The 23,821-nt window shown below is 35.2% G+C and overlaps 1 protein-coding gene across 1 annotated transcript in view; it reads right to left on the reverse strand.

The window, feature by feature from the left end:
- The window catches only part of TRIM33 (tripartite motif containing 33), a 160,173-nt gene that overhangs the window by 26,413 nt on the left and 109,939 nt on the right, over window positions 1-23,821 (reverse strand). Inside the window, exons 8-14 of the mRNA XM_007462495.1 lie at window positions 13,733-13,849; window positions 10,910-11,024; window positions 8,682-8,828; window positions 8,081-8,198; window positions 6,346-6,620; window positions 5,575-5,739; window positions 1,428-1,628 (exon numbers count right to left, since the gene is read on the reverse strand). Coding sequence (XP_007462557.1) covers window positions 1,428-1,628; window positions 5,575-5,739; window positions 6,346-6,620; window positions 8,081-8,198; window positions 8,682-8,828; window positions 10,910-11,024; window positions 13,733-13,849 — 1,138 coding nt within the window. The remainder of the gene's footprint in view (window positions 1-1,427; window positions 1,629-5,574; window positions 5,740-6,345; window positions 6,621-8,080; window positions 8,199-8,681; window positions 8,829-10,909; window positions 11,025-13,732; window positions 13,850-23,821) is intronic.

Consider the following 23,821-nt stretch of genomic DNA (forward strand, 5'->3'; position numbering starts at 1 on the left):
GGAACAAAGTCTTGTTTCTTTTTATCTTCGATGCCCAGGCCCTTTAGCATGGAGTGCTTAGTAAAACTTAAATGACTCCTTTAATACTGTACCTACCTCTCTCTGGTTGCCCAAAGGCCCTTAATACTCTACCTTTCCAGGCCTACGATCTCAAACCACCTCCTTGCTATCTCTATGGACAGAAGTGGGGAAAGAACTGGACTTTCTCAGTTCAGTAATCAGGAGCTGGGCTTTGAATTCCAACTTACCCATTTACTGGGTGACACTGAGAAAGTCACTAACCATTCTTACTCTCTTCCATGAAATAGGGTTATTATATATCATATGAGATGATTTCAAGCATTAAACTGAAAGTTTATAAATTATAAGCTTACAACTTATAAATTTTACTTTGTATTGATATATTCCCAAATTTTCCATTCTATATAGTAGTCCAGTACTCTCAACACCACTACAGGGGATTCCCTGGTGGCACAGTGGTTAAGAATCCGCCTGCCAATGCAGGGGACACGTGTTCGACCCCTGGTCCGGGAAGATCCCACATGCCGCGGAGCAGCTAAGCCCGTGCGCCACAGCTACTAAAGCCCACGCACGCCACCAACTACTGAAGCCTGCGAACCTAGAGCCCATGCTCTGCAACAAGAGAAGCCAACGCAGTGAGAAGCCTGTGCACTGCAACGAAGAGTAGAGAGTCACAGGTCCTAGTGTCTTAGTAATTTCACTGCTCCTTGCTCCCATGGTGACCCCTGACTCTGAATAACTCATACAATGCTTGAAATGACCCAGTAGAACCTTCAAGTTTTATATTTACATTTAAAAATAAAATGCTTCTAATTCAAACAAATTTATGAAATTTCAGAAGGCACTGAATGATATTTTTCTTCAGGAAAACGCTACAGGTGAAAGGGACAAGACAGCTCAGAGGCCCTTCCCATTTCATCTTCTACTCCTCATTATTACTTCCTCTCTCAGTATACACCCCGCCTCCCCACCCCACCCCCGCCACATGCCTAATACCTAGACCTTCCGATCTCTTCCTTTCTCAGTCCAACCTGTTTGCACCCGGGGTTGACTATCCCTTTTGCACCTAACAGAAGACTGACAAAAATTTAATTGTATTTTGGTACTGGGTCTCCTCTCTGGATCTAAACCTACATCGTAAGTGCTTCATTTAACACAAAGTTTGCCTGCTGGCAGATAACAGAAAGATCAGCAAAGCTGACACTCTGTAGCTTTAAATTACTGTGGAGTGTTAGTTTTAGCACACATAACTTTTAAAAATTCAAATTATTTATACTCTACTTTTTGGAAATTTCAAAAAAAAATATTGCTCCTGAATTAAGAAAAACAAAAACAACCAGAAATATATACTCTAAGTCCCTAATTAACACAAGGTTTTAAATCTCTCACTCAACTTAAATACAAACCTGTATGGGTGGAATATCTGGCAGTGACGGAAGGTTTTCTGGATTGGTAACTGAAGGAATTAGTTCTATTGCTGTAACAGATGGGCTGGTGGGACCTCGATTTGCATTTGCCATAGTAGCTGTAGTAGGGCTGGTTGGATTGACTGGGTTGTTGTGCACCGACACAACAGGAAAGGGTCCAGCATGCCCTGGGTTTGAGTGCTGTTAGGAAAAAAGATGTTATCATTACTTGATCTGCCAGGATATCCAAATATGAACAATACCTTGACAACAAGTTTCAGTTTAGGAAGGATATACAAGTTCAGAGTTTGATACCTGTGGCTGAGAGACAAAGAAGTAGGCCCTCTCAAACTTATGCAGGAAAAAAAAAATTCAAACTTATCATTTTTCTATTCATTTTTGTGTAGTATTTAGAAAAAAAAATAGACTTGCCAATAATTGTACCCTGTCAGACTGGTGATATGATTTTACTTCATAACAAAGATATATATAAATAGATGATCTGGAAGCCCATAAAGTTTTCAAACACCAGACCAGGAAAGCCACTGTTCTGCCTGTATTTCACTTTGACACTTTTGTCTTTTTTAAAGTAAAAATAATTAATTGTATAATTGTGTATTATGTAACTGATATGGTAGAAAGAACAATGAATTTACAAATGGAAACGTGGTATCAATTCCTGACTCTTAATACTATGTGACTTTAGGCCAAATCATAATCTTGGTAATTTAGAAATGTGGATAATGATGAATGAAAATGGGATACCTGTCTTTATGAGGAGTGTTTTGAGGATCATTTAAGATAGTACACAGATTAAAATCTTTGGGAAATAAATTACTATACACATATAAAACATGTGAAGTATTTAAAAACTTAAAATTCTAACATTCAGTGATTTCTGTAGGGGCCCAAAAGTCTAAGGACAATGTTCTGAGATGGTTGATTAATCCAATTATGTAGCTTCTGCACCTTTCCAAACGGTGTACCTGCCCCCTGGTAATACTTGAAGGCTTTCCAAGTACACTAAGCGGTACACGGGTATGTGAATACTTTTAAGGAAATTAAAGTCTAGATAGTCGACCTTCATATATACTTTTTTCCTGAAGAAAACCGAATTTACCTAAGAATGTGCCATGGTCTGTGAGTTCTTTTTTCCAACTACTTCTTTCACAACTGCCCTTCTCCTCCAAAAACAAAATACAAAACAACACATCTTTAACTCATTCCTCATTCTTATCTAGCATATTGCCCCAGGGTGAAAAACAAAACAAAAAATCTCTTGAAGAGACAGACAAAGGTACAGTTGAAAATAAAGGTGTCAAGTTGCTGACAAAGTGCCTGACTCTGAAACCTGGGTAATCTTTGAGTGGGTTCTGATACCTGGTGATCAAAAAAAACAAAGAAAGACCTGAAGAAGTTGTCAACTGATAAAAAAAGATTTTAAAAATCGTTTTGAATTCCCAGATACAAATTTTTGTGAACAAGTTTCCTGAGCAACACATGAAAACAATAACAAAAAAAAACTAGTAATAAAAATCGGCGTTGAATTCTGACTTACTCTAACAGTACAAGGTAACAGACATACAAACATGCATAAATGAAGGAAGGGGAAAGGCTCCATGTATCTAATAAAGAAATGTATATCTAAAAAAATTTTACTTTTGTTTCCTAATAATCTTAAACCATGTAAATATATTGTTTAAACAACTGTATAGGAATAATTGTAATGAAAATTTGGTTTAAAGAAAAAGTTTTAAAGTTTAATAACTGCATTATAAACTGGAAATTTAAGAATTTTCAAATTGCAACAGACATCTTTCCAGCAGAAAATTGCAACAAACTGATTCACAAGTCTATCAAACTTGTGAATATCTTAAATCTGTATCTTATATATATTAAGATAAAATTCTGTAAAAGTAGAACAGAAATTCAAGTCCATGGGGAAAAGGGAGTATATAATTTTGACTTTCAAAAAAGAACTTGCCTCTGTATTTGGGATTCCAGTGGATCCACTTAGAAGAATAATGTAAGGGTTTTACTTTATAATGTCAATATTTATACAATACAATATGCTAAACAGTATGTCCTTTGCAACTCTTTAAACTTAAACTTGTAATGGAAGTTTAAAATGTCAACCTTCAAATGTGAGGGAGTGTGTATTTTTCAAAAGTCTTTCTGGAGGTAACTGGGCCAAAAAGCTGAAGGATCGCTGATCTAGGACTTCAGTATGCAGATCGATTTGAGTCAGTAAAAGTTCACATATTTATGAGTACTCCCTTCCTGGAAATTTTGATTCAGTGGATATGGTTCAGAATCTATTTCAGACATGGTGCCCCAGTCATTCTGATGGTCTTTAAATCATGCTTTGAGAAACATCACTCTGACAATTATAAAATGACCTTTATTTTTTATATAACTAGAAATCCTATGCAAAAGTAGCCTCATATTTATAATCATAGCCCCTATACAAATATAATCTACTATTCAAGCAAAGATCAGAAAACATGCCTCTAAACACTTATTTTTAAGAGTAGGTATATCCATCCTAAAAGGAACAATACTGAGTGAAGAGAAAAAAAGTCAAAATGCCACATTAAAAGAGCAGAGGAACAATTTTAGGAAATTAAAGTTTTAATCTTAATTCTACCATTGTCTCTTATGATCGTGGGTACATAACAAGCTCCTTTGTTTTGCACTTCTGTAAAATGAACTGGTTGGACTAGATCAGAGATTCTCAACCCAAAGTATACAATGGGTTTAATGACATCAAAGAAACTCTTAAAATTTAATAAAAATTTAGACATTTCTCCAAAGAAGACATACGGATTGCCAACAAACACATGAAAAGATGCTCAACATCACTATCATTAGAGACATACAAATCGAAACTACAGTGAGGTATCACCTCACACTGGTCAGAACAGCCATCATCAAAAAATCTACAGGGCTTCCCTGGTGGTGCAGTGGTTGAGAGTCTGCCTGCCGATGCAGGGGACACAGGTTCGTGCCCTGGTCTGGGAAGATCCCACATGCTGCAGAGCGGCTGGGCCCATGAGCCATGGCCGCTAAGCCTGCGCGTCCAGAGCCTGTGCTCTGCAACGGGAGAGGCCACAACAGTGAGAGGCCTGCATACCGCAAAAAAAAAAAAAAAAAAAAAAAAAAAATCTACAAACAATAAATGCTGGAGAGGATGTGGAGAAAAGGGAACCCTCCTGTACTGCTGACGGGAATGTAAATAGATACAGCCACTATGAAGAAGAGTATGGAGGTTCCTTAAAAAACGAAAAATAGAACTACCATATGACCCAGCAATCCCACTACTGGGCATATACCCTGAGAAAACCATAACTGAAAAAGAGTCATGTACCACAATGTTCACTGCAGCACTATTTACAATAGCCAGGACATGGAAGCAACCTAAATGTCCATTGACAGATGAAGAGATAAAGATGATGTGGTACACACATACAGTGGAATATTACTCAGCCATAAAAAGGAACAAAATTGAGTTATTTGTAGTGAGGTGGATGAAGTCTGTATGAGTCTGTTGTACTGAGTGAAGTAAGTCAGGAAGAGAAAAACAAATAGCATATGCTAACGCATACACATGGAATCTAAAAAAACGGTACTGACGAACCTAGTGGCAGGGCAGGAATAAAGATGCAGATATAGAGAATGGACTTGAGGTCACGGCAGGGTTGGGGGGGGAAGCTGGGATGAAGTGAGAGAGCAGCACTGACATATATACACTACCAAATGCAAAATGAATGGCTAGTGGGAAGCAGCCGCATAGCACAGGGAGATCAGCTCAGTGCTTTATGACCACTTAGAGGGGTGGGATAGGGAGGGTGGGAGGGAGGATCAAGAGGACGGGATATGGAGATATATGTATACATATAGCTGATTCACTGTGTTGTACAGCAGAAACTAACACAACATTGTAAAGCAATTATCCAATAAAGATGTGAAAAAAGAATTTAATAAAAATTGTATATGTATTTTTCTGGGACAAGAAGATACACAGCATTAATCAAATTCTCAAACGTATCAATGACCACCGCTCCCTCCACCCCACAACTGATTAAGAAAACTGTTGTCTTTTAGTTTTAAAATTATATGATTCTTACAAATGGAACTCTAGGCATACTTGTCTTTGGAGGTGTGGCTGCATCATGGAATACTGAGGGCCACTGTGCCTGGGTATCCCTGGTATTCGGGCAGCATTCTGAGCCAATCTCATCTGATGGGCTTGGAAAGCTCCACAGTTCATGTTGCCTCTTTGCATTGCTTGCACACTGATCAATCTTGGAGGCTGCAAAAGGCAGAAATTGCATTTATGTAATAATATTTATAAATTTATCTTTCAATTATAAAACGTTATGATAAGACTACTTTTGTCAGGATAGAAGGGCATAAAGTAAAAAGTGTAAGTCATTTTCATCTCTTGCCCCAATCTCCTTCTCTCAGTATATGTGTGTTTTAAAGCCTATCAGCATTAACTTAATCAACCACAGATTAATAGTTTTGATTTGGATGGGAGAGAGCAGGAAAGATACAGGGATGGGAATGATTTGAACAAAAGCCTAAAGAACGTGTCAGATCTTAGGAGGAAACAACATGGCTCTTTGGCCCAAAACCACATGTTTAAACAAAAAAGATCTGGTATAGAGGGATAAAAACGTGTATACCTCCACAGTGCTAGTGAGTTAATTTTGTTTCCCATCGTAAGTATTTACTTCTTGTCCTTCCTCACACCTCCCCCACATCCCTGCGATACCCAAGGCAAATGTTTAAACTGACCTTTGACCTCTGTCCCCATCAGTAACTTTGAAATGTGTAACTCATCTATATAGGACAGAGTGTAGTCTCAAGGTCTTCATAATTTATATCTATAGGGCAGTGATATAATAATACTCGCCTGTTGTTGTAACATCTGAGGGGCTGCTTGTCTAGGGTGCTGCTGTGTTGTTGCTGTTGTTGTTGGTACAGGTGCAGGTGGCTGCTGCATCCTCATCTGTTGCAACTGCTGATGTTTCTGTGCATACACTTGTTGTTGCATGTGCTGGAGTCGAAGCTGTGCTAAGTTAATCTGTCCAGGGGTTTTACTAATGTGGTTTGTCCCTGGCGGAACTTGCCCAACTACAACATTAGGAGTATAACCAGGAGCTGGTTTACTCTCTATTACTAGATTACCTGAAGGATTTAAAAAATGAGAATAATTTGCATGTAATCAACTAACATCTACTTTGTGGGTTAATCATTATATTTTCCTCTGACAACTACCACCACTCAAAGTTTCCAACAGCACAGCAGGGATGGGAGCTAGGTTTAAAGATGATGAAATCAGAAACCTAATATAGTCCAAAGCCAATTAATTGACTTTTGATTACTCAGAATAATATATTATCTGCCCTTATTTTTGACACAGATGTTCAGAAAATTAAAGAGCTGAAAGAGACAGTATTAGAGGCGGCCCATCTAGGCAGTCTAAATCATCTCTAGCCTGAGAAGATTCAAGGATACTCAAGATTGCTAATACTGATTCCACCTGCCTTTGGATTGTCAAAATGTTCAGGGCAGAGTACTATATTGCTACAAAACTGTCTTCTGTGGAAATGTTGAATGTTTTAAACTACTTATACCCTTGGAGATGACAAATTCTCCTTCCTTTTTACAGAGCCAGGTACTTTCTAGGGACAGAAGGCAAATTTTAGTAAGGTTTGATCTAAGGTAGAGTTGGCAAACCTTTTTCCTGTAATAAGCCAGATACTTTAGGCTTTGCAGGCCACATAAAATCTGTCGCATACTCTTTGTTGTTTACTTGTTTGCTTTTACAACCCTTTAAAATGTAAAACCCAAACTTAGGTACCACGTCACACAAAAATAGTTTGCTGATGCCTGATCTAAAGGTATAGCCAAACGAATATACACAAAGATTACATTTTTTTACAAAAGGCTACCCACCTCTGCTTTTACAGCTTCCAATGGTGAGGACTTGACTATTCTGAAAATGAGTTTAATCAATCTGTAGACAGCTCTAATTGTTGGTTAGTTTTGGGGGGTTTTGTTTTACTTTAAACTGAGCTGGTTTTGTATGTCTATCTGTAACGTTCACCTAAGGCCCTTAGGTCCACACTGTGGAATAACAAAAGCAAAGTCCAGCAAAGTCCATTTGTCTTCCATGTGAAAAGAGCTACTCTTATCTTTCAAACATTCCTCAGAACATGGCATTCTGACACATCAGCATACTGAATGGAGGTCCTCCTCAAGTGGGCAATTTTGTACAATTAATACATAAGCTACTAAGCATGTAAGAAATTTTTCCAAAGACTAAAGAGCCATTTGGTAAGTTTCTGATATGTAACACTCAATATCAATTTTAAAAGATGTGGGGAAAAAGTGAGAAATGATACATAATTTTAAAAACTATACAGATGAGACCCTCAACATTCTTAAAGTATATTTATAATTATATATACTTAAAGATGTAATGAACATAGCTGAAGTAAGTTTCCAATGAAGAACATATTTTCCAAAAAGTTTACATGTTAGAATGAAGTTTAAAAACTTTAAGTATCTAAAACTTGTTGTAGATGCTTTCTCCTCCTAATTCAGTGTTCCAAGTTATAGCCATAAAACGAATTATTTCTCACCTAAATTGACTACGTTCTTTGCCCAGAAGGTGGGATCACAATGGAAACGTATTGCTCCATTAGCAGCAGGGACAGGATCACACCGTGCTTTCAAAATATGGCGCAATTGAAAAGTAATCTAAAAGGGAAAAAATTCATATTAGTCTTAAAATTAAATATCACTTGAGAAAACATACAAGATAAAGACATGAAAGCTCATGTAGCCCCACACTGTCCATCTCAGATGAGATAGTATCAGTGTTTAAAAAACGATATTAGCAATCGAAGGCATATGTTTGAATTCCTGCCATTTCTGGTGATAAACTACATTATACTACTAGGCATCTCCAAAACCTATGATTGACTCAAGACTTACTGTATGATTCCATTTATATGAAATTCTAGAAAATGAGAGAAATCAGACTAATGGTTGCCTAAGGCCAGGGATAGAGAAAAAATAAGAAAACTTTTGTGGGTGATGGAAATTTTCTGTATTTTGAGGTGATGGTGATAACTTTTACTAAAATTCAAAATCTATACTTTAAACAGGTGCAGTTCACTGAATGTAAATAATATCTTAATAAAGTCAATTTAAAGAAAAATAAGATACTATGTGTCTCACCAGTCGCTTGCTGTACAGTAGTGCCGTGCTGCTACCACTAGCAATTGCCCAGTTTGTAAAGTTCATAACATGCTTCACCTGCCGGGAAAGGCCTGTGATGTCGTTCTGTTGCTGTAGTAACTTCATCTGTCTTTCTTTTGTAACATTCTGAAACAGAACAAGAGGTTCACTGAAGAATTCTGTATAAAAAAATCAACTCATAATTTCTATTGTAAGTGAACACAATACCTGTATTTCTTTTTTAAAATGGGATAACTTAATAAGCTCCTCATTATTTGATGAGTCTATGATCAAGGAAAAAGTCACTAACAAAAGTGGGACCAAAACTTAGTTCTATAGTCCAAAATAGACATTCTACATACAGAAATTAATGTTAGTGATATCTCCCCTTTCCTTCAGAAGATGAAGAGCCTCTGTTAAAAATAGTGTTTATTAGGCTAATCTAATATATAGAGCCTATGACATATGAGCTGACCTTTAGAAATAATTTTATATAATCTTAATACACTTCTCAGGCCAAAGAAAATTTTGTGGTGCATAGCATGAGGCTGAAGTTAAAATCTCTTATTTTCAACATTTAAGGCAAAAGGAGAAAGATGAATTCCAGAGCTCTAAGAGTAGAACTAGGGAAGCTTCTTATATGACAAAAGTTCATAAAGAACAAGGGAGTAAGTGAGGGTGGAAGGAAAGACCAATTTGAGGAAAGTGCTGCAAAGGAAAAATAAACTGCTTTCTGGGAACAAAAATTCCCAGAAGGGACAGGTGATGTGTCCTATGTCCTTTGACATTCAGCATACTGAACAACTTGCCTCTTCATTCTTAACCACTTTCTTACAAAAATGACTCAACTGGGTTTACTGAACAATTTTTTCCTTAAGGAAATAAGTTACTCATTTTATAATATCAATCAATGGATAAAAATATTCAAATGACAGAAGTTTCATTTACAACTTCCCTGGAAATCATCCCTTTTACAAAGCTTATAGGAAAACCTCTATCTTACAAAGTTTAGAAACACAGTGCGCTAGAAAACATCTATTGCTTAAATCATTAGCGTGTTAGAAATATGTGGCAGATTTATCAGTAGGTATTTGTGTATATTTTAGCATTAAGAGGTATCTTTTTAATTCAAAAGTTCTTGAAATGGTTTCAGAACATTACTTTAGACCTATAATTAAAATGTATTTACTGTAAGTTAAAAGGCATCAAAAATAATTGCTTGCTCATGCTCTCCATTTACAAGGTCCTTCTGAAAACAAAAATCTATTAGGGTTAACTGCAACTCAGCTGGATATACAACAGTCGCAAGAGGCCTCAAAATTTAACAATATGTGTGAGAGTACTTTTAATTTCACAATTGTGTCTCAATGGCAAGATGTATTTCAAAAGATAGAAATTCAGAAATAATTCTCTGTTGACATTTATTTTATTTATATGTAACTGTGTCTAGTATTTCAACAATTTTCTATGAAGGAATGGAACAGAAAAAAAATCTACTATGAAAAATTTGAGGTTAATAGTAATTAAAAGTTAAATAATCAAATATTCATGTAATTTAAATTGTTACTATTCAATGGTGCTTTAAACATAACCCCATATCATCTAAGCCAACTTAAAAGCACAAAATTTTGAGAACCAGCCAACTACGGTCAGTAGTCTTTGATTAGAACTTAATTTAGATTTCACAAATTGACTGGATTCTCATCTAGAAATTTACATTCACATATTACTCTCAATATACAACACAAAGACCTAATATAACAAAATTATGAGTAAATTTAAAGTTTAAGTTTCAAAATGAGCAGCATTTTTAGCAAAACTATGGAACATTTAAAAAATAAAGTGAAGAACACACATGAGTCAGTAAGACTCCCCATATACATTCATATGTAAAAGTTAAATTGAGGACCTATCTTGTGGGGAGGAGAAGAGGGAATGTGGCACGTCAGCTTTGTCTTCATTTGTATCACATTTTAGTAATAATTCTTTCATTCCTAAGAGAACAACACTATCGCCTAACTGATACATCTAAAGTGTTAAACTGGGCTGCAAAGTAACTAACTTGAAAAAGGCCTATTTTCCAACAAAAAACACAAAAAAAAATTTTTTTAATTGACTTTACTTTCATACCCACCCCCAACCAATCTAAAAGAGCTTTCAATAAACATTAAAAAACAGCTAAAGAGCAAGAGAAGCAGTTTTTGTTTTATTTTGGCTTTGAACCATACCTCTAGCTGCTGTAACAGAGATTTTCCTTTCTTATTAATTTCATTGATAAGGGTGAAAATGGCCACTTTAATTTCCTGTTCTACTCGTTTGTTAGTCTCATTTACTTCTTTTATCCTGAATAAGAGAAATGCATCATTAGGTTATAGACTTATCCTATGTCTCTGAATTACCAACTGTTACAGAAATTCATCCAACTGGGCACTTAACCGAGTAACTAAAATAAACCCTTTGTCAAATGTACAACTTATGTTTTGGCAGACCTGACCATTCAATTTGGTCCAAACAAGTTATGTATGTAGACAAAGAATGGATTAAATATTTATTAATTTTAAATTAAGTTCATAAAGGACAGTTTATTAATCTAGATGGCAATCTCCTTTAGTTTCTATGACGTGAATGTGATACACAAACAACTGACATCAGTGATTGCTGGTTAGTGTCAAATATGGCACATTGTTCTTGAGACGCATTAAGATTAAACAGAACCAATGTGCAAAAAAAAAGGTTGCAACCAATACTACTATTATCTTTTGAAACAAGAGGAAGCTTAGACGCATTTAGTTTCACTAAAACTACTTCAAATGTGAATTCAGATATACCCCTTCCGTAGGTTCTTCTCAAAATGATTTCCTACTGTATGTGGTTAAGGGAATAAAACATTTTCATTCCTTTTTTAAAAACAGCTGTTAGATGTTTTAGAAACAGGTATAAGCTCCCATGTAGTTATGAAAGTTTTGGTTGTAAATATGAAATAGCCAATACCTTGCTATTTATAAAATAGGAAGAGAAGAATTCTACTAATATAAATATATAAAATGTTAACAAACAATCATAAGATGGTAACTTTAAACTTTTATACATTCTACTTCTGTACAAACTATCACTGACACTTTCAACTGCTAAAACTGCCTTTCATTTACCAAATTCAAATTTGAATGACTTGAATACACCGGGTCAAAAATGTAGTTTTCTCTCCTTTGTACTTCAGGCACTGATTTAAAAATTTTATTCAATTTTGTCCTTATCTTATTAAAATGAGTGGAAGACATTTTTAAAAATGAGAATGCTGATCACCAGTGGTAAGAACACATGACCTTAAAACGATTCAGCCAAAGGTTGAAACCATTAAGCATGCTGAAAGCAAACTCCCCTGAATTTAAGCATGCTTAAATATATGCTCAATTGTGAAGGCAGCAAAAAAAAATGAATGTACATTAAAAAATGGAGAAAGGGGGGGCTTCCCTGGTGGCGCAGTGGTTGAGAGTCCGCCTGCCGATGCAGGGGACGCGGGTTCGCGCCCCGGTCCGGGAAGATCCCACATGCCGCGGAGCGGCTGGGCCCGTGAGCCATGGCCGCTGAGCCTGCGCGTCCGGAGCCTGTGCTCCGCAATGGGAGAGGCCGCAACAGTGAGAGGCCCGCGTATCGCAAAAAAAAAAAAATGGAGAAAGGTCATCAAAGAATCTGTCTAACAGGAGAAGTATAGACATTTTATTACTTTAATACTTTTTTTTTTTAAAGCTTTCTGGAGATGAAATAATCTCCCCAACCCTTCACAATCTTGTAAACTTCACTTCTCTACACAGATTCAGGAACATATATACAAAATATACGTATAAAAATACGGGATTGCCATATGAATTATCTCACTATCCCTTCTCTGGAAAGGACATCCATCTGTAATTTATGATAAGACAGTTATCCCCTCCAATATCATCTACAGTATATCAGCAATATAAAAAACATCCTGACGTATCCACGAGAACTAACCATGACTAGTGTATAAATATATATTTATATATTATCTACAACTTCTGAGGAGCCTTTATTTTCCTTTGGTATCACTTTTTAAGATGAAAGTTATAAATTCTTACTAATATCTAATGACTACTTTATAATGTATCAATAATATACAATGTACTATTCATTCATCTTCAATACTTTTTGAGTATTTATTATGTGTCATTTTAAATCATCATAAATTAATTTTAGTATTCTAGAAGTCTCAATATTTGTGAATCTGAAGAATAAACACATATCAACTCTATTCATACCTCTAAGAACATATGGGTTTTAATTATGCCAGCTCCAAGTGTTTGTCTTTAAGGACTCCTTTAAGAGTCCTAATCTTCTTAACCTACTCACTATGGAACTTAGTCCCATTTTGTGGCATGCAGGATCTTAGTTCCCCAACCAGGGATTGAACCTGTGCCCACTGCAGTGGAAGCATGGAGTCTTAACCACTGGACAGCCAGGTAAGTCCCAGTCCCCCCTGCTTTATCAATAATTTTAGTTTATTTAGAAACGAACGAAAATAGGATTTTTAAAAACTGATAGTGTTATTGATAAAAATAACAACAGCTACAATTTGAGGGTTTAGTATATGCCAGAAACTGTGTTCTCATAATAATACCACTAAGATAAGTACTGTTTTTAATGCTTGTTTTACAGATGGAAAATTAATTTTTCCACCACTGTTCATACTCTCTCCTGTATTCCACACAGTCTCTAGTTAAAATTTTATAATTCAACTCTCTACACATTAATTGGTTTTTCTACATTTAACTAAGGCTGACAAAGACTAGAGTTATATTAATTATAAAACAGTCAAAGATGTATCCTAAAACAGTATTCAAAATTTGAAGCAATTAAATTCTCTTTAATTAGCAATTATCATAATCCAAACTCAAACATACCATTTACCCCTCCAAAACAATGTTTTCTATATATGCTTAATATAATACAGAAGGAAAACAATTTAAATTGGACCCATCATGTTTAATAATCCTTAAACTGAAATTATAGTTTTAAGGAAACATACTTACCTATTCTGCACCTGAGTAGCTGCAAAATGAACATAATTCTTCTTCTCAAGAAGCTTAGCCAGTAGATTCTCAATTGCACCTTTCTGGTTTTGAAAAGCTTCTTCTAAAAATTGATACCTTTAAAACAAAAACAAAAATTACATTTAAAATGGAAAATTTACGATTTGGAAATGAAAAACTGCTGCATGAGTCAATCTTGAAACCTTACTTAAATGATCAACACTCTATGCTGGCCACACAACCCCTATGTTACCAGCAACTTTTAACTACCAATCCCCTTTCCCTCTTAATTTGACACTGTGAAGGCACTATTAAGACAAAAAAAATTACTCAAAACTGTTCAAGTGCTCTTAAATTAGAGTTTTGGTTCAGGATTGCATTTTTATAAAAATCTAAATACTGGTGTAAGCTGTATACATTTTAAATCATAAAATACAACCACATTATACAAAATACTTTCAAAGGTGGGAAAACCACCCACAGTTCCAACAACATAAAATCACTGCTACTATTGTAATATCTAGTTCCTTAGTCCTTTCAGTCACAATGTATGTGTAACTCTGCATCTGACTTTATTCTTTATCTTGTCATTGCAATCACCATTTGAAATAATTTTTCATTTCTAGACTGTAAATATTGTCAAACTTTTCCAAAAGGGTTATATCAATTAAAAATATGACCAACACCAGAGTTTTATTTTAACTTTGTCAACAAAGTGGTATATGTTAAGATTTGCTAATATTATAATAGTGAAAATTAGACAGTACAAGACTACAGTTCTTTGCTAGGAAGGCAGAATGGTTTTCTTTGCTAGTTTTGTTACCTCTGTGTAAACTGCTCATTAAATCAACAAGTATTTTAGGGCTTCTTCTATATGCTAGGGATACATGGGTAAAATAAAATTCATTATTGCTCATATTTTCATAATAAATAGGCACAAATATGAAATGATACTACACTGTGAAATGAACTATACTGGAGGCGTACATTGAGCTATACTGGAGGCAATAAGAACACAGTGTTTATGATGAAAGAAATCAAAGACAATACAAACAGATGGAGAGATATACCATGACTATACACCCCAAACAACCTACAGATTCAATGTGATCCCTATCAAATTAGCAATGGCATTTTTCACAGAACTAGAACAAAAATTTTTTACAATTTGTATGAAAACACAAAAGACTCCGAAGAGCAAAAGCAATCTTGAGAAAGAAAAACAGAGCTGGAGGAATCAGGCTCCCTGACTTCAGACTATACTACAAAGCTACAGCAATCAAGACAGTATGGTACTGGCACAAAAACAGAAATATAGATCAATGGAACAGGATAGAAAGCCCAGATATACACCCACACACATATGGTCACCTTATCTTTGATAAAGGAGGCAAGAATATACAATGGAGAAAAGACAGCCTCTGCAATAAGTGGTGCTGGGAAAACTGGACAGCTACAGGTAAAAGAATGAAATTAGAACACTCCCTAACACCATACACAAAAAGAAACTCAAAATGGATTACAGACCTAAATGTAAGACCAGACACTATAAAACTCTTAAAGGAAAACATAGGGCAGAACACTCTATGACATAAATCACAGCAAGATCCTTTTTGACCCACCTCCTAGAGAACTGGAAATAAAAACAAAAATAAACAAATGGGACCTAATGAAACTTAAAAGCTTTTGCACAGCAAAGGAAACCATAAACAAGATGAAAAAACAACCCTCAGAATAGAAGAAAATATTTTCAAATGAAGCAACTGACAAAGGATTAATCTCCAGAATATACAAGCAGCTCATGCACCTCAGTATCAAAAAAACAAACAACCCAAACCAAAAATGGGCGGAAGACCTAAATAGACATTTCTCCAAGGAAGACATACTGATTGCCAACAAACACATGAAAAGATGCTTAACATCACTAATCATTAGATAAAAGCAAATTAACACCACAATGAGGTATCACCTCACACGGGTCAGAATGGCCATCACCAAAAAATCTACAAATGATAAATGCTGGAGAGGGTGTGGAGAAAAGGGAACCCTCCTGCACCGCTGGTGGGAATGTAAATGGACACAGCCACTATGGAGAACAGTACGGAGATTCCTTAAACAACTAAAAACAGAACTACCATATGACCCAGCAATCCCACTACTGGGCATATACCCTGAGAAAACCACAATTCAAAAAGAGTCATGTACCACAATGTTCATTACAGCTCTATTTACAATAGTCAGGACATGGAAGCAACCTAAGTGTCCATCCACAGATGAATGGATAAAGAAGATGTGGCACATATATACAATGGAATATTACTCAGCCATAAAAAGGAATGAAATTGAGTTATTTGTAGTGAGGTGGATGGACCCAGAGTCTGTCATACAGAGTGAAGTCAGAAAGAGAAAAACAAATACCATATGCTAACGCATAAATATGGAATCTAGAAAAACGATACTGATGATCCTAGGGGCAGGACAGGAATAAAGATGCAGACGTAGAGAATGGACTTGAGGACACAGAGACGGGGAAGGGTAAGCTGGAACGAAGTGAGAGAGTGGCATGGACATATATACACTACCAAATGTAAAATAGATAGCTAGTGGGAAGCAGCCACATAGCACAGGCAGATCAGCTTGGTGCTTTGTGACAACCTAGAGGGGTGGGATAGGGAGGTAGGGAGGGAAGTTCAAGATGGAGGGGATATGGAGATATATGTATACATATAGCTGATTCACTTTGTTGTACAGCAGAAACTAACACAACACTGTAAAGCAATTATATGCCAATAAAGATGTATTAAAAAAAAAGAACAGTGTCTAAATCTGCCTCAACACCAAGGAATGCTTCACAGAGAAGTCGGAACAGAATTATCCTATGCTAGCTGCAGCGGCATATTTGGAGAACAACAAATACTTCAACATACCTAGAGAAAGCCGTGCAAAGATCAGAACGTGAGACAATGATAAAATACAGAACCAGACTGTGAAGAGCTGGGTATACCATGCTAATTTTTGGATTTTCGTTTTTCAGTAATAGGAAACCCTTGAAGAATTCCAACCAAGATGTAATAATCAGATTTACATTCCAGGAAAATCATCAGACAGAAATATAAAAGATCTGAAGAAGAGAGATGGGGAAGACTAGCTAGAACTCTTAAGACAGTAGCTCAGATGAGTTATCAGGGTATGGTACTAATTGGTATAGGCTGAATAAACAAACTTGAGCAATGGACTCTGTCACAGAGATCAGCAACTTTGGTGATTTGAAAGTTTAACTGGAGCCATATAAAGTAACATCCATGGTATAACCTAAAAACTGAATGCCTAGCTAAGGCAAAGTCAAGAAAAGATCACCAGAAATGAGAAGTTCAAGGTACTGACAAAGTTATAATTGTCTATGTGGACACAAATCATTAAAGTAAAAGCAGAAATTGAGATGAAGAGGAAGGCTATGAGCATCTAGATGTTCGGGCCTTCAGTGAAGGTCTCGGTTAAGGTAAATACAGGAGGAAAGGCTATGAAGTTGTTAACAAAAGGAAAGTCTGCTAAATGGAGGGGATCAAGAAGTAAAAGAAAAATTGAGAGAATTAGAAGGCAAAGTTTAGAGCAACAGGGGGATTGCTGTTATAGAGAACAGCTGGCTAATGAGGATTTTATTTTGTATACTAAGAATTTTTTATTGTAGTAAAATACACATAAATCATTTTACGTTTTTAAGAATATTTTTAAAGCAAAAAAAACCTGTCTACAATGTAAAGTCTAGCACATTATAACTTGTATGATATATTAATTAAACAGCACAAAAGCACGTGAGTTTTTTAATTTAAAAGGCTTTTAAAAGAGATTCTACTGTTACATAGGTGAGCAAAGACTATTCCTTCATTGAAGAAACACTGAAGGAACAACATTTTATTTATTTCCTATAACATAATTTCTCTGTGTCCAAAATGAAATACTTTGTTTAATCTGTACAGATGAAGCAGGAATATGAGATTACCATGCTAACCCTTTTGACATGAATAAGCTTTACATTGTGAGGAAGAAAAGATCTTCTGACCCAGAGTTTAATTATGTCTGTAAATAAGAAGGCATTTGGCAGAAAGGTCAACTAGTATCATAGCTCACAAAATTTTAATTCACAAAATTTAACCCTGCACAATTTTATTTCTTTTCTCAACTCAAAATAAATGTTTCAGAATCCTGTTTCTAGAAATGTCTTGTTGTATTCATATGAACAAGTAGCAAGCAAACACACCATGATACACCTAGGTGAAAGTATGTGTCTGTCCTTTCCTCCCCTCATACAGGAGTTGACATCTGCACTGGATGTTAAAGGATGAGTAAGAGCTTTCTAGGTAAACAAACTTGGGAGGAAGGTAAGAGCTTTCACTGGGGGAAAAAATCTGAATGTACAAAAGTACACAGTTCTGAGGCCACCTGTCATTTTCAGGGCTAAGGAAAAGAAGACAAAGCTGGAAGAGATGGGGAGGTACCAAATGTTAAAGAGCACTGTACATTTTGCTGAAGCTGGACTCAGAAAATAAATAATAGTGAACCATCAAGAGACTGACAAAACAGTGACAATCAGGCTTGTTTCTTTTCACTTGAATAAACTTCAACTGTATTATTAGAAGAAAGATACTAACTAGAGCTTAAAAAACAAAAGAACAATATGGAAGTAGTTTTGGCTACAAGCTACTTCTGATTCTCTTAGCTAAAAGAATAAACTAACACTGAATTTTCTTTTTTGAACTGATCAAAGTAATAGTTGAAATACTTCAGAAATGGGGGGAAAGAATAACCAATAAATGGATTAAGCATAATTTTGTTAATATGTAAATATATCAAGCAATTTCTTAGATTTTAATCCTGCATATGAAGCAGTGATTCTTAACATGGAAGTCTTAGCCACACTGAGCTATTTTCAGTATTTCAAAATGTCTAGGTAAAAATTATGCACGCCCATAATTTACTTATGATGGGCCTTATAAGTAAGACTTTCTGTGCTTCTGGCTAGAATTATAGATACTCAGTATAACATATATACCACTGATTATCATGTTTTGGAGAGAATCATGCGTGTGTGTGTGTGTGTGTGTGTGTGTGTGTGTGTGTGTGTAATTTGTTGAGAAATAAATTATTATTTAATGCAGTTTGCTAAGAAGTTTTTGAAGAGAGGCTCTCATAAGTATGGGAAATGAATAAAAGGCGTTTTTTTTTTCAGGTTGAGAATCACTTAGCTATTAACTGCAAACTGTAACTTTTAAATGCACATTTAGAGTCTTATTAGGTTCTGAGTTGTACAAGGATGCTACTCTACTTGCTAAGTAATTACAGTATTATTCTGAGTAACTGTCAGAGTGTTTAACAATTGATAAGATTTTACTCTGGCACTTCTAGGGAAATATATTATCTTAGTTTGTATCCAAATTGACTATCTAGGGAAACATTTTTTAAAGCTGATATGTAGTAATTCTGACTCAGTTTCTTTCTTAATTCGGTTATTCCATAAAATTTCATAAATACAAATTACATAAAATTACATAAATTTTCAAGCATATATTAAACTACAGATTCAACCCCACTGAACCTACCATCCACTTGTAAAGAGCATCCATTTACAGCCAATTTGCCAATATACCCACCTACTCTATCCTCAAGATTACTCTTAAAAAATTCCAAACATCATATTTTATCTAAGTATTTATCAATCTAGAAATGACAATTAGCCTGTTTTGAGAACTTACTCTGTTTTCAGGAACTTTGTGAAGTATCTGACATGGATTCTCTCATTAAATCTTTAGAAAGACTTAATGACTAGGTACTATTATTGTCTGCACAGTGATAGATGACTTGGACAACTTCCTATGTCTCAGTTCTTCAGAAAGATGTGTAATATTCATTGCATTTATCTTACAGGACTATTCCAAGAATTAAATTGATCAAAACACCACAAAGCACTTAACATAGTACTTTGCTCACTAAAGCACAGTAAGAGCTTAAAGCCAGTTATCACCACTATTTTTGGCAATAATTTTAAATGATTTGCACTGTTAAAATAAAAAACTTCAATCCTTCAACAACAACAAAAAGCTTACACTGTATATAAAGACCTCATAAGAGTGTTTTTGAGAATTTTTAAATGAAGCTATCTATGTTCCTCATTCAAGACAATATATGAAAGGGAGATGATTATGCCACAAAGGTTCAGCAAGAGCTCCAGAGACCACACACTCTGAGCAACCATGATGACAACCAAAAGGGTAGAAATCTCAAGAAAGCTTCAGGAAGATATCAGGATTCTCACATAAACAGAACAAGAAACAAAAGCCAACTTTAATTAAATCTCAAAAGGAACACAGTGACATCAACTGATGTTTCAGTTACTTAAGACTTCATTAGTAGAACAGGCTGTTACTTTATATTGCTGCCTTTCTTCAAATTCACTAATCTTTTCTTCTGTAACATCGAATCTGCTATTAATCCCATCTGAAATCAAACAGAGAAAAAAACTGGGGGAGGGGACAAAAGAGGAACAGTGAGTTTTAGGACAACTGTAATAACACTAATATATGTATGAGTGGTATCCCCAAATGGGAAGGGAGAGGGAACAGGGAAAAAACACTGGAAGAAATTATAACAATGGAGTAAAATTTCCCAAATTTGATGAAAATTATAAAAGCTATATAGATCTAAGAAGCTCAACATCCTCCAAGCACAGGAAACATTAAAAAAATTACACAACGGTCTATTATTTCCAAACTGCTTAAAGCCAATAATAAAGAAAAAAAAATTTTTAAGTTCCTAGAGGGAAAAAGATACATTAGAACAGAGGAATAAAGACAGAACAGTAGACTTCTCAATGGAAACAATGCAAGCCACGATAGAGTAGAGCAACATCTTTAAATTACTGAAAGAAAACTGTCAGCCTAGAATTGGTTACACAGCAAAAACAGCTTTCATATATGAAGGTGAAACTTTTGGGGATGATAAATATGTTCATTATTTTGATTGTGATGATGGTTTCACATAACTATGCCACCGTAAGGCAGAGATCTAAAGGAGCTATGAGCTCAATGTAAGGATGTAATAAGAGTAACCTGCTCCTCTACCAACTCTACAGGACTAAAAGAAAGTTACAATAATGCTGTGGAAGAGGAGGGAAGAACCCTTAGAAGTAGCTGTCATAAAGCACCCGATGTGGATTTTTAGACAAAGTGCACATCATCTGGTTGTCTGAAACAACTTCATTCTGGATATTTAATGGTCCCAACCTGGCAGTGCTTGTACGCACTGGCAAAAGGAAATTCAAACCTTTACTGAAGAAAGCATCATAATTCTAGACAAAGTATATGCATAAATAATTTTCAAGGAAAATGAGAAGTTCATAGTTTAAAACAGCCATATATATATATATAAAGAAACAAAGCACCTTGAGCAACAGAAAAACAAAGAGGAAGAAAAGACCCACTAACAAAAGCAAAATATCTCTACTTACTATATTTAAGGAATGAAACACAAGCTACATCTATTTTTAAATGGGGGTAAAGAATACAGAGGACTTCTAACTTTTGGGCAACTCCCTGTGAATCTCAAAACAAAACAAAACAAAAATATCTCATATATCAAAATATAATTTTTTTAAAGGGGGAGTAACAGATTTAAATTTTTTTAAGTGTAATGAATGGATTTTAATGGAAGCTTAACATAACTAAAGAGAATATTCATAAACTGAGACTGTTCAGAAGAAAACGCCTGTTTTACACTTAGAACTTAAAAAAAAAAAAAAAAAGGGAAATACATAAGTTAAGAGACATGGAGAATGGTATACGGGAGTCTAACAGATGTTAGAGTTCCAGAAGGAAAGACAAGAACACAACAGATGCATTACTTGGTGATATTACTGATTGAAAGACACAGTCCAAAGATTGAGAAAACCAAATCAAAAGAGGTAATCCTAAAAAGCAGTCAGAAAATGAAGACAGGATACCTTCAAAAGAATAACAGGTAGAATGTTTGCTGAACTCTTAAGGGCAAAAAGGCAATGTACTTGTACAACCAATGTGCTAATAACAACAAAAAATAATTGACAACCTATACATAAAATGCTATACAAAGCAAAAATGTATTTCAAAAAATGAAAGCAAAATGGAGATATTTTTAGACAAACTAAAACAAAATTCACTGCCAGGGGATGTTTAGTGAAGATTCTAAAAATAATAAACTTCAGGCAAGAAGATGAATCAAGGTAGAAGGTCTAAGAAGGTGGAAGGAGAAAAATAGAAAGTGGGGAAAAAAGTGAAATAAATCTGTGAAACACTATACTGTACACCTTTAACTTACACAATATTGTACATCAACTATACTTCAATTAAAAAACAATTTTAAAGAGTAAAAAAAAGTGAAGTAAATCTAAAACACTATATAAAATCAATAATAGTGTATTCAACAGGGGTAAGAAAACAAAGAATTAAAATACATTATAATTATAAGGAGAGTAAAGGAGAGAGAGGAAAGAAGTTTTTTAAAAATTTTTAACTGAGGTACAGTTGATGTACAATATTTTGTTTCAGGTGTACAACACAGTGATTCACAATTTTCAAAGGTTATATTCCATTTATTTATTATAAAATATTGGTTATACTCCCTGTGTTGTACAACATATCCTTGTAGCTTATTTCTTTTATACCTAGTAGTTTGTGCCTCTTTATCCCCTACGCCTAATTACCTCTCCCCAATTCCCTCTTCTCACTGATAACCACTAGTTTGTTCTCTATACCTGTGAGTCTGTTTCTTTTTCGTTATATTCACTGGTCTGTTTTAATTTTTAGATTCCACATATAAGTGATATCATACAGTATTTTGTCTTTCTCTATTTGACCTACTTCACTTAGCATAATACCCTCCAAGTCTATCCACGTTGCTGAAAATCGCAAAATTTCATTCTTTTTTATGGCCAATACTCCTCTGTGTGTGTGTACACACACACACACACACACACACACACACATTATATCCTCTTTTTCCATTCATCTGTTGATGGACACATAGGTTGCTTCCATATCTCTAGCAATTGTAAATAATGCTGCTATGAATGCTGGGGTGCATGTATCTTTCCAAATTAGTGTTTCCATTTTCTTCAGATATATTCCCAGAAGTAGAACTGCTGTATCAGATGGTAGTTCTATTTTTAGTTTTTTTGAGGAATCTCCATACTGTTTTCCAAAGTGGCTGCAGCAATTTACATGCCCACTAACAGTGTTAAGAGGGCTCCCTTTTCTCCACATGCTCACCAACATTTATTATTTGTGGTCTTTTTGATAACAGCCATTCTGACAGCATCTTTTCATGTGCCTGTTGGTCATCTGTATGTCCTCTTTGGAAAAATGTCTATTCACGTCTTCTGCCCATTTTTTAATCAGGCTGCTTGTTTTTTTGTTTTATTTGTTTTTTTGATGTTGAGTGGTATGAGCTGTTTATATATTTTGGACATTAACCCCTTATCGGTCATATCACCTGCAAATATTTTCTTCCATTCAAGAGGTTGTCCTTTTGTTTTGTTGATGGTTTCCTTGCTGTGTAAAAGCTTTTAAATTTAATTAGGTCCCATTTGTTTATTTTTGCTTTTGTTTCCTCTGCCTTAGGAGACAGATCCAAAGAAATACTGCTACAGTTTACAACAAAGAGTGTTCTGCCTATGTTTTGTTCTAGGTGTTCTATGGTTTTTGGTCTTACATTTAGGTCTTTAATCCATTTTGAGTTTATTTTTGTACATGGTGTTACAGAATGTTCTAATTTCATTCCTTTACATGTAGCTGTCCAGTTTTCCCAGCACCACTTACTGAAGAGACTGTCTTTTCTCCACTGTATATTCTTGCCTGCTTTGTCGTAGATTAACTGACCATAAGTGTGTGGGTTGATTTCTGGGCTCGTCATTGTGTTCCATTGATCTGTGTCCGTTTTTGTGCTGCTTTGATTACTACAGCTTTGTAGTACACTCTGCAGTCAGGGAGTGTGATACCTCCAGCTCTGTTCTTTCTCAAGATTGTTTTGGCTATTCAAGGTCTTTTGTGTTTCCCTACAATT

This window comes from Lipotes vexillifer, unplaced genomic scaffold, assembly GCF_000442215.2.
Source record: "Lipotes vexillifer unplaced genomic scaffold, Lipotes_vexillifer_v1.1 scaffold1029, whole genome shotgun sequence".
Classification (NCBI taxonomy): domain Eukaryota; kingdom Metazoa; phylum Chordata; class Mammalia; order Artiodactyla; family Lipotidae; genus Lipotes; species Lipotes vexillifer.